The 18582-nt window shown below is 38.1% G+C and overlaps 3 protein-coding genes across 5 annotated transcripts in view; 2 read left to right on the forward strand and 1 right to left on the reverse strand.

Annotated features, from left to right (window-relative positions):
- The window catches only part of LOC149717393 (ABC transporter G family member 23-like), a 33302-nt gene extending 27491 nt beyond the window's left edge, over positions 1-5811 (forward strand). For both annotated transcript variants that reach the window (XM_089838788.1, XM_089838787.1), the window contains 9 exons: positions 2561-2720; positions 2829-2983; positions 3053-3254; positions 3320-3607; positions 3678-4112; positions 4187-4364; positions 4443-4895; positions 4960-5046; positions 5135-5811. In XM_089838788.1, coding sequence (XP_089694914.1) covers positions 2561-2720; positions 2829-2983; positions 3053-3254; positions 3320-3607; positions 3678-4112; positions 4187-4364; positions 4443-4895; positions 4960-5046; positions 5135-5346 — 2170 coding nt within the window. In that variant the 3' untranslated portion in view covers positions 5347-5811. The remainder of the gene's footprint in view (positions 1-2560; positions 2721-2828; positions 2984-3052; positions 3255-3319; positions 3608-3677; positions 4113-4186; positions 4365-4442; positions 4896-4959; positions 5047-5134) is intronic.
- Asx (transcriptional regulator additional sex combs) lies at positions 5714-14981 on the reverse strand. Of its 2 annotated transcripts, none has more exons than XM_089838785.1 (10): positions 14790-14981; positions 14310-14392; positions 14132-14252; positions 13392-14055; positions 12679-12923; positions 12298-12590; positions 11853-12219; positions 10891-11083; positions 9761-10731; positions 5714-8767 (listed from the first exon to the last, which is right to left on the reverse strand). In XM_089838785.1, exons 1-10 carry the CDS (start codon positions 14850-14852, stop codon positions 7655-7657), a joined length of 4113 nt encoding a protein of 1370 aa, XP_089694911.1. In that variant the 5' UTR covers positions 14853-14981; the 3' UTR covers positions 5714-7654. The 2 variants fall into 2 exon arrangements, with proteins under 2 accessions (XP_089694911.1, XP_089694912.1); XM_089838786.1 differs by having other exon boundaries at positions 14132-14240; positions 14790-14980.
- A 746-nt stretch (positions 14982-15727) lies between these two features.
- On the forward strand, positions 15728-18566 carry LOC149717395 (PAX3- and PAX7-binding protein 1). Its single transcript, XM_089838789.1, has one exon. The coding sequence runs from the start codon at positions 15816-15818 to the stop codon at positions 18492-18494; it is 2679 nt and encodes an 892-aa protein (XP_089694915.1). The 5' UTR covers positions 15728-15815; the 3' UTR covers positions 18495-18566.
- Positions 18567-18582: the final 16 nt, after the last annotated feature.

Consider the following 18582-nt stretch of genomic DNA (forward strand, 5'->3'; position numbering starts at 1 on the left):
TATATTAAATAATAGGAAGTAAGTCAGAGAAAGTTTCTTTTCATTTCCTTAAAAAACGAGGATGTGTCTATTATAAGGTACAACAACATACGCAGCAGACATTTTGGCGGGGGAAGGTGAATTTTGCTAGTAATTATAAACTCTACCTTCTAAAAAGGAACAGTAGTACTGACCCCCAAAATTTTCCAAACATCCAAACCGCACTTGGCCCATGAACTAAATTCTTTCCCTCCCCTCTCTCCTTTTCAATGATGTTTAAAAATCATTGGACCAAATTTAAAAACCGCTTACGAGACACTATCGAAGACTTTCAAGCGTGTAAAATACTATTTGGTATTAGAGTATATATATTTAAAAAATAATTCTTTGTCATCTTTAATATATCATACAGGGTGTTTCTGATAAGTCTGGCAGAGTCGAAAATGTAACTTCTATCTCTATTTTGTTTGCCAAAAGGGACAGTGTTTTCGAGTTAAGATTGCATCCAGAGTATTTTATGGATGACCCCCTTAAATTTAATTAAGAAACTGAAAGACAATGATTTATAATTTAATTAAGGGGTCATCCCTAAAACACTCTTAAAATAATAGCTTGAAAACAGTGTCCCTTGTGTCAAAATGGAGATAGAAATTACATTTTCGACTAAAACATCGATTTCCCAAAGAACATTATACCCCTTAATTAATGGCATGCAGACTTATCAGAAACACCCTGTATATGTACATATAAAAATAATAATTATTTTTCATGTTGTTAGAGACTTTAAGCTTCAGGGTTATTATCAGGATAATCTTTCTAGACTAAAAAGTAATTGAAAAAAATAAATAATTTTGAACCCAATCGTTTATGGAAAAATTCCCTAAGTATGTTTTATCATTGAAATCGGATTTCAGGGTAAAAACCCGAGTTCTTCGAAATAAATTTCAGCAATATCAATTATAATATTTGAGGGGCTTATAAAACCACAATTTTCAAAAGAAAAAAATATTATGCTAACTTACAAAAAGGTATTTCTAACTTAAAAAAAATATTAATTTGATTTTAAAACCCCATTGAATTCAAATATTCTTGGAGAAGACCCTTTTCAGAAATTCTGGTTGTTGTTAGGGTTAACTGATATTCTCTTATTACAGATTTTAGAGATAGTGGGAAAACATATTTCTAGATGATAAACTCTGTGTGGTTTCTAAGAGAGCTTTTGCTGATAATCTATACAAGGTGATTTAAAAATGGTGGTAGGACAATGGGCGATTTTGAGTCGAAAATCCGTGAAACAGTCCAATCATTACGTGTATACGGTGTCCCTTAGGCCAAAATGTCATAAAAGCTGTATTTTCGGCTCAAAATCATCCATAGAACTTAGATCAAGAAGTGATATCTAGTTTATTAGGGAGAAGGTATTAGATGCCAAAGTATTCGCGCGCCATAGTCCCAGTCCCCCTTTCAAAATAAAAGGGGGGACGTAAAACGAGGCCGATCTATTTCGCCTCTCCGCAGTCGGAAAATGCGTAATTTTCGTCATTCGCGTCGCGCTGACGTGAGTTTTCAATAACCAATGAGATGCTGGTTTTAATTTAGAGGCGGGGATTAACTCCGGACCTACGTTTGGACTTTAGATAAAGGTAGAAATGTGGCGAATTTATACCTTCTCCCTAATAAACTAGATATCGTTCTTGCTTCTATCCTACCACCCTAAATGAAATACCCTGTATTTGAAAACGAGGAATTCTTAAAAACAATGGAGTCCCGTCAGTAACTTAAATTATACGCGTAGTATAGTTAGTAACACAAATCAATCTATATTTGTAATTTCAAAGGTCTAGAGGATCATTTGAAAAAAATATTTATATTGGTTTAAAGTCCTTATCAATTGAATTAAGATTGCACTTAAAAAGTTGGCAAAGCAAATTTGATGTCGAAATATTGGCAAAAAAACAATATTAAAATGATTTTGTTTTCCCCAACGAAGCAATTAATAATTGTTTTTCTGACAAACAGATAATAAATTCGGTGAATCCCTTTACATTATTGAATATGCCTTCAATTACAAACCCGTCTTTTAAATATAGAGCATGCCAGATAGTTTGAAAGGAAGTTTGGCAAAAATTGGCCGAGAAATTAAGAAAAATTAAAAGAAATACCCAAAATTTTTTATCCCCCCCAAAAGTTAGCTTACGTTTCTCAGTACACGTACTTCTAGATAGCAACGAAAAAAAAAGACCCAATCACGAAAGGCCACTAATATTTTACCCCTTTTTCCTAAAAGAGTTAATATTTCTCTTAACATCCAACCGAATTAAAAGAAATCCAAACACACCACCACCGTCACCACACACCATGTGAATATCTTTCATACCTTAGGGCTATCAAGGCCGGATTATTAAATCTTTCCTTGGAAAATAATATACGCTAGTTTTCCTTGATCCCTCCCTCCTCCTCTGAATTATATATTTTTTTACGATTAAATCCTTTGGCATCAACATATTTCTTAATTTGAAAAAAAGGGGGGGGGGAAACTGTAGTGTTGAATTAATATTAATTTTTCTTTATAAATCTACAGATACGGATTATTGGGTCCCAGTGGATGTGGCAAAACAACCTTGTTAAACACCGTCATTGGAAAATTGCGTTTGAAGAATGGACAGGTTAAGGTTTTTGGGGAACAACCGGGAACCAGTAAAAGTATTATTCCAGGATGCGGCGTTGGTTTTATGCCCCAGGTAATATACTTTACTTTTTTATTCGCACTACTCAAAAGCGAAAACAACATTTCAATAACGTGAAAGTTATTTTCATTTATACGGAAAAATTTCATCTCCTTTCAATAGGAACTGGCTTTGTATGCCGAATTTACCATCGAAGAAACGTTGGTATATTTTGGACGCCTGCATCGAATCGATGCCAAGACTTTAAAAGAAAGAACGGAATTTTTGCTCAATTTTCTCGATCTGCCCACGAAATCGCGTTTGGTGGCTAATTTAAGGTAATTATTGCTTTTGGAGCGAGGTTAAGTTCAAGGAGAAATGAATAACAAAATGTTTATAAATTGCAGTGGAGGTCAACAACGTCGAGTTTCATTCGCAGCTGCCTTAATTCACCGTCCACCTTTGCTAATCTTGGATGAACCCACAGTGGGTGTCGATCCTTTACTTAGACAAAGCATATGGAACCATTTGGTTATGTTAACTTCGTCGGAAGGCATGACTGTGATAATTACAACTCATTACATAGAGGAAGCTCGCCAAGCTAATGTGGTACGTATCCTCATGACAAATATCTTAAGACCGTTCCGTATCCTAACCTTCATGGAATTATTTAGGTTGGATTAATGAGAAAGGGTCGCTTGTTGGCTGAAGCCAGCCCCGAAGAGCTGATGGAATTCTTTAACGAACCTAGCCTGGAAGATTGTTTCTTGAAATTGTGCATGTTGGACAAAGAAACCAAACAAGCAGAGAAAGAATTGAACCAAATCCTAGCAACCGACGGGGGCGCCACCCCAGCCTTACCGAGCATTCTCGAACGTAGACTTAGTAAAGAATTAGTACCTGCTATACTTGAACGTCGACTGAGTAAAGATCTTACGCCATCGGAAGACAAAGATGCACCAGTAAGTTTCAATTTGGATTTACGCCTTACTCATCCCAAACGCATCGCTCTAACCAACCTTTTCACTAAAGGTCTTCATCATAAGTGACGCTGGAAGCAAAAATCCCGGAGGATTGGACACAAACAAAGCTAACAGCGCTTGCACCTTAAACAATTCAACTTTGGACCTAATCAACAACAGCGTGAATGATTTGCGCATGCCTCCTTCAGCCGGGGATATTGTTCCGACGGGTAACAACAGGATAGTTATTCCCAAACGACCCAATCAATGTATGGATGGATTAAACAAGACCATGGTCCTCTTCAACAAGAATATTACTCGTCTGAGACGAAACATCGCGGTTGTACTCTTTCAATACGCCCTTCCCGCCATTCAAGTTATTCTCTTGTGCCTTTGCATTGGTCGAAACCCTTTTGATCTGGACATTGCCATTGTTAACGATGAAAACCCCCCAAGAATGAGCAAGGACTTTTTACGCCAACTTGACAATGAAACTATTATTCAGGTATGTATCATAATGTCCCTTTTGGAACAGGATACCCGAGAGTTAGTGTCTAACGAATCATTGGTACTTTACAGAAACCTTTTACCGACTTCGATTCTGCTGTACAGTCAGTGAGAGACGGGAATGCTTGGGCAGTGATACATATAAGTCACAACTTCACAAAGTGCCTGATTGACCGGTTTAGTCAAGGTCTTGACGTCACCAATGAAACGATAGAGTGCAGTACCGTCAAAGTCCATTTGGACATGACCAGTAAGTATTCCTAAGCCTGACAATGCAACACATCGCGATTCAAGTACTCTAGTTTAACGTGTTCGTCCATCTTTTTAGATCAACAAATTGGACTGACCCTTCAGACCAGTTTGCTGTACTCATTCCAAAAATTCGCTCAAGATCTTTTACAAGTTATCGGTTCAACGCCTTTGCTAGCTAATTTACCAGTTGTTATGGAAAAGCCCATATATGGTGTTGTTGAAGTTAGTTTCACAGAGTTTATAACACCGGGTGTTATTCTAAGTATAACCTACATCATGGCTGTCGGCTTAACGGCTATCAGTTTTGTGGAGGAAAGAAAGAGTGGGTTGTTCGACAGAAGTTGGGTATCTGGAGTAACTCCATTTCAAGTACTCACCTCGCATATTATGACTCAATTCTTCGTCCTAATTGGTCAAGTATTGGGGTTGTTGGTGTTCACGTTCTTGGTCTTTGACATTCCTTCACGCGGCCCATTCATATGGGTTATATTGATGACATTGTTCCAGGGAGTGTGTGGCATGTGTTTCGGTAAGATCTTAAAATGTAAATTGATGTTGAAAAACAGCACTATTAACATGATATCCCGTTTTAGGTTTACTTATTTCTGCATTAGTAACGGAGGAAAACACGGCAGTTATGATATCTTTAGGATCTTTCTATCCAAACATTATTCTCAGCGGTAAGTCTAAACTCTTAAAAGATAACCCTTATTATAATAAGTGTCTTAAGACTTAACTAATTAAAAACGTATTAACATTTTCTTACAGGTATTGTTTGGCCGGTTGAAGGAATGCCTCATTTCCTGCGCTACTTCTCATATTGTCTTCCTCAAACCCTTCCAACAGAAGGAATGCGAGCTGTGTTATCGAGAGGATGGGGTATAGGTTACAGTTTGGTGTGGTCAGGCTTTTTAGTTACGTTCGCTTGGACTGCCTTCTTCATTTTAGCGGCCGTAGCTGTTTTTAGGTTTAAAAAATAATTAATTTTTATCGTTTTTATTATCTATATCATTTAAAAAAAACCAGCTCTACTTTTGGCGGCTACGTAAACCGTCTATGTAACACAACATTCCCCAAAAAAAAAAATCATTGCTCAGTAGCTTCTTTTTTTTGTTTTACGTAACCCACAAATTTCCCATTACATTTCTTAATGACATAAGAAATTAAAGCTACTTATTAAAAAAAAAAAAAAAAAAAGACATTTTTATACCGTTCCTAGGATTACTTTGTTGGTTATCAAGTATAAACAAACAAACACGTTAAGTTCTTTTTGTGTTTTAAAATGAAAAGTTAAACAGTGAAAACTACGTAAAAAGTTTCGTAAAACTTTGGGATAAAACAAAAACATTTTACGTTTTTTTGTACATAATATTGTATTTATTTTTTTGTACCATGGAAAAAATAATAAATCTCATTCAAATATTAATTAATTAAATACATAAAAACTGCTATTAATTGTAGAGCTTATTATTAAATATTATGGAATCTACAAAAATATAATAAGCTTGAAGGTTGAATATAGAAAACTGACTTGAATGATGGGTTTGGTTAAATTTGCGTGTCATTTTCAACCAACGACAGAATCACCTACTCTCGCAAATTTCGAAGTGATATACAGATAGTAGAAAAGGGGGTTAACGCTTTTAACCTTAAATTTGCATGTTTTTAGCGAAATTTAATTAAAGAATTGTCAAGAGAAGGTAAGCAGCGTAAAATTTCCCAACAGAGAGTAATGGTACCGAAAATGACTGTTTCTCTTCAGCGTTACTTCTCGCATCATGAATAGTGTAATGGTTCACCGTTTAAACTTAGTACAGTCATCTTTGATACCCGAAATTAAAGAATTGTTAAGAGAAGGTAAGCATAAAATTTCCCAACAAAGAGTAATGGTACCGAAAATGACTTTCTCTTCAGCGTTACTTATCGCATCATGAACAGTGTAATGCTTCACCGTTTAAACTTAGTACAGTCATCTTTGATACCCGAAATTAATGAATTGTTAAGAGAAGGTAAGCGTAAAAATTTCCCAACAGAGAGTAATGGTACCGAAAATGACTGTTTCTCTTCAGCGTTACTTATCGCATCATGAACAGTGTAATGGTTCATCATTGAAACCTTTACTACAGTCGTCTTTGATACCACTTGTCTTAAAATAAACAACGTGAATTTAACTATCGGCAAATCTTGAGTCGACCTCACTTGGTAGTGGTACCAAAAATGACTGTTTCTCTTCAGCGTTACTTCTCGCATCATGAACAGTGTAATGGTTCACCGTTTAAACTTAGTACAGTCATCTTTGATACCAATTTCGAGAAATACCACTGTCTTAAAATAAACAACGTTAATTTTACGTCGATCTCACTTGGGTATGATGGTTTGCATAAATTACCAACCAACTCCGTTGTCCATTTTTTTAAAGCAAAAAACTTTCATAGAAGTTGGTAAGATTTCACAGAAAACAGAGAGAGAGGAATTTAAAGAAAATAATTTTTCAGTAATCAACTCTTTTGATTGATGAAATTGAGAGAGGTATTTTTTTTGTTCCAAAATATATTAAGAAATAAAGAACAAAAGGTAACAATTAAGGAAATTTGTATTAAAAACGTAAGATATTTGGCTAAATTGATATTTATCGTTTAAAACTTACTCTTTATTGTATCCCTTCAATAATACGTGTCTATTCCGTTAAATTTTGACTAAGCGTTTATTTTTTCGCAACAAAAAATTAAAGAAAAAAATGAGTTTGCTAATTTGGCAAAAGTTTTGAAATTATCGGACAGTTCCCAACTTCCCATGTCAACTAACGCTAAACTTCGATCAAAATTACGTATGTTTAAAAAAAAAAACGTCAATAACTTTAATTCCCTCTCCACTGGAAGAAAGAAAGAAAGATGAAGAAGAAAACCAAAAAGAAATGTGACGTCAAAAACTTTAATTCCCTCTCCACTGAAAGAAAGAAAGAAAGAAAGAAAGAAAGAAAGATGAAGAAGAAAACCATAAAGAAATGTGTGCATATGTCATTTCAACTCAAATGTAAAACAAAAACAAAATAATTACAATGTCCTACTTCCCAGTATATTATATTGACAAGGGGGATTGATTATAATAGTTATAATAATTTAGCTCAATAAAAACAATCTTTTTTATATATAAAAAACAAAAACAAAAGGAGTAAACCATCCCAATGGGATTTGAAGAGGCTAGGTTGTTTTTTTTTTGTAAGAAAAACTTATTCACAATGAGAAAAGAGAGTAGGATCGAGGTTATCATCAGAGTGTCGAAGGAGCGCTACCTAATTATACACGTTACGCAACGTTTTGTAGGTCCAATACAGTCATCGTGACAAAATGCTCCGCACGAAGCGCACATTACGAGGGCCTTTAAACTGCAAGCGCAATTGCTACCATTCGTCGATGGAGTATTAGTCGGTGGAATTCCAACATTGTTATTATTACCGTGATGCGACACAGCCGCCGCGTTCGCGTTTGTTGGCATAAAGTGGTGACTTCTGGCGCCGCCGTCTTCCGACGTTGGGGAAACCAAAGTTAACCCGTTTGTCTGAGAATAATTATAGCCAACCGACATGACGGGGAAAGAGGAAATACTCGGTACGACAGTCAAAGAGTTACGGTGGTTGTTTAAATGATAAGGGTGATTGTGACCATTGTGCGTTAAAAAAATGCTACCGGAAGGAAAGATACCGTTATTTACAGACACCGGTAAAGTTCCCGATGGAAATACGTGAGGAACGGCGTTGCTATAAATGGCGTTATGGTTTGAAATATTTTTTCCACGCGTCGTGGAAGAGGTGTTGATGTTGACAGTTTGCGCGTCAGTTTTCGTCTGATTTATATTATTATTTATCGGTAAACTGACCATGTCTGAGGTAATTATCGCGCCCGTCGGCAACGTCGAAATGAAAGGAATGCTCGCGGAATTTTCCGAGTATCGCGTGGTAGTTTTCTGGTGATGCGTGTTAGACGCCGCCGAGTTATCAACCTGAATGCCAAATACAAAGTCTTGAACACTGGCTGATCTTGGTAGATTATTCGGGTCCCCTTGGTTTTTAAGGGGAACGGGTTCACTATGAGGTCGTCGCGGCGCCGCTAAAGCTTCCGCGTATTGCGTAACGGGATGAATCCCGGTAAAACTTCTGGCGCCACCACCCTTTTGCAAGATGCTACCCAAATTGGATGGTTCTTGAACAACAAGGACGGGTATGGTGCCATCCGGTAAGACTACGGGTTCAAATCCACCATGATCTTTCTGAAAAAACTCTTTTCCTAGTTTATTTTCTTCGGGCTTCGGAATCGAGTTAACTCTTTCACTCGCTGTCAAAATTCTTGGTTCCTCAGTGGGAATACAATCGTCTTTGTCCACCATATTTGTGGCTTTAGGGGTCTAAAAATAAATCGTTTCATGATGGCCCCCTCGTTTTAATCACAAGAGTGCTATTCTCTTTTTCAGAGATAATGATCGTTACAAAGCAATGAACTCGAGTGAAATCGTATTATAATGAAAACCAGCATACAAAAACCACCAAAAAACACGTGTGAAGCCGGTAAATCGTTAACAATAATATAGATCAAAGTAAATACAACTACCATACAGTATTAATCACTTTCAGGTGAAATTAAAGTAAAATAGCGAAAAAAACAGGTTCATTCAGGTGGTGCAACTCACTTGAGCTACAATAGAGGATTGAGGCATAGCTCCTGTAGCCCTTACCCTCAAAATGGCGGAGATCTTTACAGAGGGGAACAGGGTTCGTACAAAATTTTTGGAATGAAATTCCCTGACTTTTCCCTGACTAAATTCCACAAATTTCCCTGACTATTTGCAATAACGTACATGGCGAACGTATATGAAAACCAATCTATATTCACTCAAATAATTTTTGCACGAGTTATTTTTATAAAAATTAGCCAATTAATTCGTTCAAATTTTATTTAAAGTAAATCATAAATAACCTGAGCGAGCGAAGCGAGCTCCGCGAATTTGGGGTTCTGCTCAAATCTCAGACAAAAATTTTTCTGATCACCATTATACTTTAAATTTCCCTCCAATATATTTTTCCCTGACATTTCCCTGACTATTTAGGTCCATTTTAAATTTCCCTGACTTTTTAGGCCCATTTTCAATTTCCCTGACTTTTCCAGGTCGTGTACGAACCCTGGGGAAGGATAGCGGGGTGGGGGAGAAGCCCAATTGGCTGAATGCGGGAAAGACTCTTACTGATTTGTACTCAACTCAAGCATTCCTATTTCTAATACTTAAATATTAGTGTCACTAAAATATGTTATATTCCAGCAAGTAAAACCACGATCCAAAGCATGCAATTACATTCTTCATGACAAAATGACATCTACCCATTAAGTTGATAGTATAACTTACGTGACAAGGTGTAGGAGTTCCTGTAGATACTTGTGGCGAACTGGTTCGACTCGTATCCTCCCTTGACACTTGAATTGGTATAACGCTGGAAATGGCCGATGTCGCAATATGCAGAGTATTAATGGTCGAAAAGGCCGAGGTAGAGACACTATCTTCGTTTTTACTCTCAGTTGGGGTTGCCACTGCCGCGGTATTATTGTTACTCGAGATTAAAGACACTGAATTATTGTAGTTGTCGGAACAAGAGTCAACAGGGCCTGGCGGGGGGCTTATCAAAGTCAAAACGGTCTCTGATGAGAGAGAATCCAAATCATTTGGTAATAAAGTTTCAGTTTTGCGATGATCAGTAACGCGTTCTTCTTCTTCTTCTTCTACAGTTTCGCTAGAAGTTATCGCGTTCGTTTTTGGGACTGAAGAAGTTACGTTTAACGGCACATTTTCTTGCATATTTTCGTCTACAACGGGAGACGAAACATTTTTTATATTGGTTTTGACGATAATGGGCGAAGAACGCGGCGGCGATTCAACTTTATCAACATTTAATGAAATATTTTCGCTGTTTATCGAAGACACTGAGGGGGTGGGCGAATCAACTGGACAAGGAGAAGAAACAGAAGCCGGAGACGAACTCGAAGAGTTTGTACTTTTGACCTTGAAACCCAAATTTCCACTTTGAGTAAAGTTTGAACGATTTTTACTGGATTCCAAAACGGCTTGACAAATCTGGTAGGAGCGTTCCATGTTGACACCGTCAATCGATTTGGATCTGTTGCTGGATGCAACTGGTATGGAACGTATAGTTATAGGGGGTACAATAGGTGGGTTGGCTGGTGGACCAGTTGTCGCGGTAAATGTCGTTCTAAGCAAACTTTTGTGATGAGAACTGTGATTATAATCTTTGGTGGTTTTCATAGTCGAAGATGTTCGTTCTGCTTTATTATTAGTGTCTTCAGTTTTACGATCAGATTGGTCTATTTTGATTATTAAACAAATAAAAAAACGAAAAAACGTTGCAGTAAAATAGACTTGGGATCCAAAAAGGACGTCACAACTCTCAAATACTCGATAAGTTAAAAAAAATGGAACAAAACAACAACACAGACAACAACCACAAAATCTTTAATAATAACCTGCAAAGTCAATTGTAATTCTCCTCCTTTTAAGCGAAGAGTCACTGGAGATCTCATCGGCTTCTGAAAAATCTGACATCTTTCTCTTAACAGCGTCAGTTGTACTCTCATCAACAGGTAGTGACACCAACTCAGTGGAGTCTGATGGACAGTCACTTTTAAAAGGTTCACTATCCAACGTACCTTCCTCCATCTGAGAACAGTTTCAAAACGCAAATTGTAGGCGAAACAAGCCCCAAAACTAGCCCGAATTGTAGGCGAAACAAGCCCCAAAACTAGCCCGAATTGTAGGCGAAACAAGCCCCGAAACGCGGCCGAAACTAGCCCAAATTGTAGGCGAAACAAGCCCCGAAACGCGGCCGAAACTAGCCCAAATTGTAGGCGAAACAAGCCCCGAAACGCGGCCGAAACTAGCCCAAATTGTAGGCGAAACAAGCCCTGAAACGCGGCCGAAACTAGCCCAAATTGTAGGCGAAACAAGCCCCGAAACGCGGCCGAAACTAACCCGAATTGTAGGCGAAACAAGCCCCGAAACGCGGCCAAAACTAGCCCGAATTGCAGGCGAAACAAGCCCAGAAACGCTGGCGAATCTAGCCCGAAACGCAGGCGAAACTATCCCCGCAACGCAGGCGAAACTATCCCCGAAACGCAGGCGAAACTATCCCCGAAACGCAGGCGAAACTATCCCCGAAACGCAGGCGAAACTATCCCCGAAACGCAGGCGAAACTATCCCCGAAACGCAGGCGAAACTATCCCCGAAACGCAGGCGAAACTATCCCCGAAACGCAGGCGAAACTATCCTCGAAACGCAGGCGAAACTAACCTCGAAACGCAGGCGAAACTATCCCCGAAACGCAGGCGAAACTAGCCCGAATTGTAGGCGAAACAAGTCCCGAAACGCGGGCGAAACTAGCCCCGAAATATAGACAAAACAAGCCGTTCCCTCGTCAAAAAAACTTACCGGATCATTTGAGATCAAATCTGGAATTAAACAATCAGTTTCTTGGCCTTCTTCACTCGAATCACTGCTACTACTAGTACTTGAACTAGAGCTGCAAGTCGAGTTACGTTTTATTATGTCACATCGATCCAAACCAACTGAAGTTTTAACTGGTAGCGAATTATTAGAGCCTCTAGCCAAAATAGTTGGTAGAGCTTGATTTTTTTCCAACAAAGGCTTGATTTTTATAGTCGGCACTGATTTGTTACACTCTTTCTCATTACTCTCAATGTTTCTTGTTAAAGTCTTATTAGTTTTGCGGCTAATTGAGCTGACTTCCGAGTTATTACTCGGTAGGGGAGGTTTTTCGGGTGATTCTGGTAAAGTCCTGAAAGAATAAAGTTAATTTACGTTCAGCAACAATGATTTTGTGTTAAAGGTCAGTTTGAGAGACGAAGGCGCGTACTTTTGACCCCAAATTGGTTCAAAATATTTAATCTTCCAATCATCCAATTTGCTACGTTCTCTCTCTTCATCCCATTTTCTTTTCAACTGATTCTCGTGGGTAAAATCTCCTTCCGATAATCTTTCACACCATTCTTGGCAAGCGAAAGCGAAGAACTCATTGTTCAAAGCCGATGGGCTTAATCTAACAACATTATCGGAAGTCACGTGACGATCGACGGGAGGTAATAGTTGGGTAAGTCGATATTGGTGAGATTGAGGTAATGAATTGAAGGTTTGATTGTTCAACAGAGCCTTAATTGAATATAAAAGTTAAAAATTTTGAGTCAAAGACAACAACGTTAATGTCACACGGGTTTTTGAGGTTTCGATCAAAACTTACTCTAAGATCAGTGTGAACTAAAATAGAATCTGGAGTTTCTAAATCGATACAGCCTTTTTTTGTTTGAGCTATTTGAGCGGCTGTGCTAAGTTTCTTCTGATTTCTTTTCCGAGGTTTTAAACGTCGTACAGTATTATCATTTGAAGGGGAACTAGCGACTCGACTCTTAACAGATTCCGATGACAATAATGTAAGATTGTATGAAACTGGGGCTGAAGGTCTAGTAACCATTCGACGCGTATAAACTATGGAAAAACCAAAGAAATACTAGGTTTAGCAACAGTTTTCAATAAATGAGTGATCAGAGGAAGAGAGGAAGATTCTTCTAAGCACTTTGGTGGTAACAGAAGTGGTATAATACTAGAAGTATTGAGCTAACCAAATTCTTCACTCGGCATTAGTGAAAAGACTTGATAAAACACGAACGGTTGGCCCTCTAGTAGCGGTTTCATAATTTCGCCTCCAAAACGTGAGACGCTCGCGGTGGTAGACGGCCGAACTAGATTCAAGCACCCGCGTCCGTGTTTCGCCGCTTTAGGTTGAGGGGAAGGGGGTAGGAAATTTTTTGGAACTGGACCAATTTTTTTCTCTCTGGCGTAGGCGCGATGGAAGCGGCGAATAAAATCCTCAAATTTGTTCACTAGTGCCAGGATCTATTACCAATGCTAGAGCCCTTCACTTCTAGTCTCATACCACTTCTGGTGGTAACTAACCAGAACTTGAAGCGTTAGTTTGAGGAGGAACAAGTGGCTTCATTATTATCCTAGGAAGAGGCGCTGGCGGAGGTGGGGGAGCCATAGGAATGGTGGTTGAGGTTGTAGATCCCCCAGCTGCTGCAATTGCCGTATTTCTCCTCCTCCTTTTCTGTTGTTGTCTTAAAGCGTGTTTCACCGCTTTCTGATGATGATGATTGTGACGTGAAAGTTTAACGGGTGATACTCCAGCATCAGTGGCCGGTAATGTTAAATGAAGTGTCAAGGGTTTGCTGCTATTACTCATGTTGGAACTGGAATCACCACCACCGCGGGACCATTTTGAAGAAGATTGAGATCTAATCCCGCTTAATTCAGTGGCTTCGCTCCACGCCCCATTTTGCAAACTAGAACTTCTAGTTGTTAGGGTACAGTCTTTAAGGGTGGCGGCTATTTGGGAAGAGCTTAGTCTTTCGCCACCAGAAGATGTTAAAAGGTTTCCGGCTTCCAAATTGACTACCGGATAATTAGGGGCCTTATACCCAGGGGGAAATTTCACGTATAAGACTTTCTCTTTTTTGGACTTTGTTAATTTAAGGGGATTTATGTTTCTGGATTCATCATCATCTTCTTCCGATTCATCTTCGTCAACTTCTAATCTAGTAGCGCATTCAGGAATGTCAGACTAGAAATTGAATTTTAGAATCAATCAGGTGGTTGGTCTTCATTTAGTCCCAGTTTTTATTTAATTTAAGACGTACTGTTAAACCAAAAACACTATTAACACCAGCTACCCGGTAAAACATAGCATCTTGACCTCTTGAATGCGCATGAAGCATAGCATTGAGACAAGCTAAAGAGGCAGGACCACTGTAAGGGAAACTGCGTCACATTTTAAAGCTTTTTGTCCATGAAAAAGATATACACAAACTAACAAACCTAACGTCTTTTAAGTATTGAGATCGAACAACACCAAATATTTCCTTATGTGTCATGGGAGTTTTGGGAAACATTTCAAGAACCTAAAAAAGTAAGATAGTTGGTACTGGGTAAAATTTATTCAAGAATATATTGATATTCGCGAAACATTTCTAGTAATTATGCTTTGAAAAATTAAAACCACTATCGGAATGCCTTTAGGCACTATATCATCATCATAAAACCATAAAATGATCCAATGCATTGCATTGCTAGCCTTTATGTTACTGATAGATAATAATGGCTATATAAAATAGTCAGTTATAGAATATTTGAATAAAATAGTTGAATATGTTAAGTTAATTATCAATATATAATTACACGACAAAGATAATTACGATTAAACAACAAATAATTAAATAATTTGAATGTTTGAGTAAGCCAAGGCTTAACACAACATCAATATAAACCAAGGCTTAAGAGTGGCGTTTATTTTCTTACGAGTTTAGCAGCTTCGGTCCAAGTTCTAGCTTTCTTTTTCTTAACATTTTTCTCTTGCTGCATATTAATCAATCTTAAAATTTGGATTTGGCAACTGAATACTTATCAACTACTAAAAATCCGTGAAATTTGACCCTCGTGAACATTACTATAACTGTATCTTGCCTAAGTTGAATCTCTTCTTCTGCCTTCATAAGCAAAGAAGTTGCTGGGAGTCGAAATGGCGAAAATGTTTTGGTCATGTGGCCTGAATATTTAGCCAATCACAGAGCGACTTATGGACGTCTCTCAATTTTAAAAATTTTAAAAAACATTTACTAATTCATATTTTGTGTTAAAAGTATTATATTAATAAGAATTGAAAGATTCTTATGATATTTTCAGAGTGTTTTTCTTCTATTTTATATTTATTTAGGGTTTTTACTCAGTTTCCTTGGGAAGTTAGTGAGAAGCCTAAGCTTGTTCATATCATGCCACGCATACTGATTGTCACATGTTTTAGTGTTTCCTCTGCTATGCTATAATTCGTACTCTCTAGCCGACCTTTAAGCAACACCATTCTAACTTTTTTCATACTATTCAAGTATACGTGTCCGTAAAATTGAAAAAATAAAACTACCCAACTTCCCCCACTGTCTTATTATTCTTTATTTCAATAATTCATTACTTTTTTTTCTATTTGCATAGAAGCCTAGACATAAAAAGGCCTAGCGAATATGTATACTTGATAAATAAATAAATAAGTTAAGCCTTCTATTCCCTTCCATTTTTATCCTTTGTCCTGTAGTGTCTCATTGAAGTTTCCAGTTTTTGTCATGTTTACCCAGTCAGTACCCACCCTTCTCCGCCTCGCAGAGTCGCAGTCGCAGCCTGCTGCGAAGTGCGTGATTGAGTAGGCTGTGACCTATGGTTAAGCAGACGCCATTCACGCCAACATAGATAATAAACCAAACACTATTATTATTACGCCATAACGTGTAAGGATCGGATAAAGTCCCATAATTTTGCAGGGTGCATTAAGTTAAAATGTCACTATTTAAAAAGCCAACACGAAAATTTCGTCAAAGAATAACTTACCAAGATTCTGACGAAGAAGCCAACATTGAGAAAGATGCTTCAAAAATAATTAAGAGCGAACCGATGGAAATTGACGGAAATCATGGAAGAGCGGTTAAAATAAGCCTTGGTCATAATGAAGAGCAACGTGAAATTAAAACAACATTTAAAGTTGAAAATGATGAACCAACAAATACGAAAAAAACCAGCGGATCAAAGCTACTAAGTTTTCACGAAGAAGAAGAGGAGGAAGAAGTTTTCAAAGTTAAAAAATCTAATTACAGTAGAAGATTAGTCAAACAAAGAGAAAAAGAACGTAAAAAAGGTACCCTCATTAGTTCCAATGACAAAAAACCAGAAAAAACCTTCGAAGATGAAACAATATTGAAAACGGATACTCCACCTCCAAGAGTTGACAACCCAAACGAACCCACAATCATTGTTAAACCCCTAAGTATACCTAAACCCAAAAACAAGCCAAACCAAGCTGGTACCATCTTAAATGGTGAAGAAGCTGAAGACATTGGTTCAGACTATGATGACGAGGAAGATGACGCTCACAAGTTTAACCCATTTAAAAACGCCCTTAAAAGTGGCATCATACCAGATGCAGCCACCATATTTGCCATGAAAAAACACCGTCAAATGGCCCGTGAAATGGGAGACTTCATTCCTGTTGATGATACCCAGAGATTGGATGAAGACAAATCAAGATTGGTCAGAGATGACGACAATGACAGAAGCGACGAGGAAGAAGAAGGAAGAATTAATTTTTCAGTCAATGTAGCTGAAGTTGAAAGACAAAAAGCCAGGGAAGCATTTCTCTCAGCTCAAAATCAATCTGTTGAAAATGAGGAAGCTGATGAATTGGATAACTGGGAGAGAGAACAAATTCGTAAAGGTGTAGGAATAGTTCAGATGCCTTCATCTCAAAAAACGGACTCAGTTACTGGTCTCTTTAACTTGGCTCCTTCAAATAATTCCAATTCGCCAGGACCTTACTTAGCCAGCTATGAAACTGTTAAACACGCGCAAATTAAAGCATCTGGTGGACAAACTATGGTCAAAGATAAAAGCAACTTGACAACCCAGTCCATTAAAAACAGATTGCAAGAGAAATTATCTTCACTACAGGAAGTTCATAGAGCACACAAACTCCAATATGATTCTTACAAAGAGGAATTAATATCAACATATGATACCATCGAAAAACTAACCAAAGAAGGACCCATACTGTCAAAGCAGTTTGCCTTCTATCAAGAAATGAGAGCGTACGTTGAAGATTTAACAGAGTGTATGGACATAAAACTGGGGAAAGTCGCCCTTTTGGAACAACGTTTGATGGCCCTGCATAAATCCAGAGTTGAAAAACTGGTTGCCAGACGTCAACAAGATGTAAAAGACCAAGCTGAAGAATATTCCATAATTGCGAACAAAGTTATGAGGGGTTTGCCAACAGATTTCATAGAAGATAAACCCGTTTATAGTGAAGTTAGATCAAGAAGAGTAGCTGAAAGAGAAGGGAGAAGAATGAGACGCAGAAAACTTAGGGAAGCTGAGAGTGCAGGAAGGGTTGCTCACAATGAAGGCATGTCCTCTGATGACGAGGAATCCGAAAGTGACTTGATAGCATTCAGACAAGAATACGAAGCGATTCTCGCAGAGGCGCAATCTGTATTTGCAGATGTAGTGGAAGAATTTGGCTCCTTGGAGGGAGTGAAAGTGGTTTTCCTCAAATGGAAAGAGCAAGCTCTACAATCATACAAGGATGCTTATGTATCAATTTGTTTGCCCAAAGTATTCAACGCTTTCATCAGATTAGAACTCCTTAACTGGAACCCCCTTGAATCGAGACAAGGATTGCAAAACATGTTTTGGTATCGAACACTCGTTTTTTATGGATGGGATGCTGACTGTGATTCCTGGACTGAAATGGAGAAAGATCCAGACACAAATCTATTGCCAGACATAATTAATAAAATTGTTCTGCCACACATGACTAGCATTGTTCAAAACGCTTGGGACCCATTATCAACGAAACAAACTCTAAAGCTTGTCAAAACAGTGACAAAACTCATCCAAGATAACCCTTCAGTAGATGGTACTAGCAAGAGGTTGCAAGACTTCTTTAAAACTGTCGTCACTCGTTTCCAAGTTAGCTTGGAGGACGACATATTTATACCGCTTTACCCCAAACAACTTCTGGACAATCGCACATCAACAGTTTCCGTATTCTTCAGCAGACAATTCTGGACGTGTGTCAAACTTCTGCGCAACATACTAACCTGGCACGGTCTCCTTGCCGAAGCGCCCCTTTTAGAACTATCACTCGGATGTCTTCTCAATCGTTACATCAATTTGGCTCTTCAGAGTTTCCCACCTTCAAAGAGTGTAGTGGAAAAATGCAAAACCATTTCCAACACTTTCCCAAGAGCGTGGTTTTCGGGAAACAAGATCATTCCGCAATTGGACATGTTTCAAAGGTTCTTGGTACAACTGGCGGGTCGTTGCAAAACGGCTGAAGAAGGAGAGAATGCTAATTGGTGTATTAGAGAGATTATTCAAATGCTGCACACAGTCGGAGCGGCGGACAAAGCTAATAACTTAAGCAAAGAATACAATATTTTTCCTGATAACCGGTTCACCTAAAACGCATAATGTATATTTAAAAACTTGTAAATCGATTAAATGAAAATCTTATATAAAAATATCAATCTGAAATCCTGACTCATTTTCT

This window comes from Phalangium opilio, unplaced genomic scaffold (genome assembly GCF_054372755.1).
Source record: "Phalangium opilio isolate 3A_F unplaced genomic scaffold, DU_Popi_V2 ptg000003l_1, whole genome shotgun sequence".
NCBI classification, from domain to species: domain Eukaryota; kingdom Metazoa; phylum Arthropoda; class Arachnida; order Opiliones; family Phalangiidae; genus Phalangium; species Phalangium opilio.

Excerpts from the sequence above, each read along its gene's own strand:
- LOC149717395 (XM_089838789.1), top strand. The coding sequence starts at position 15,816 with ATGTCACTATTTAAAAAGCCAACACGAAAATTTCGTCAAAGAATAACT.
- Asx (XM_089838785.1), bottom strand. The coding sequence starts at position 14,852 with ATGCAGCAAGAGAAAAATGTTAAGAAAAAGAAAGCTAGAACTTGGACC. Across the intron at positions 11,084-11,852 it reads ATTTGATCTCAAATGATCCG|ATGGAGGAAGGTACGTTGGA; the intron begins GTAAGTTTTTTT and ends AACTGTTCTCAG. Across the intron at positions 10,732-10,890 it reads AATTACAATTGACTTTGCAG|ACCAATCTGATCGTAAAACT; the intron begins GTTATTATTAAA and ends TAATCAAAATAG.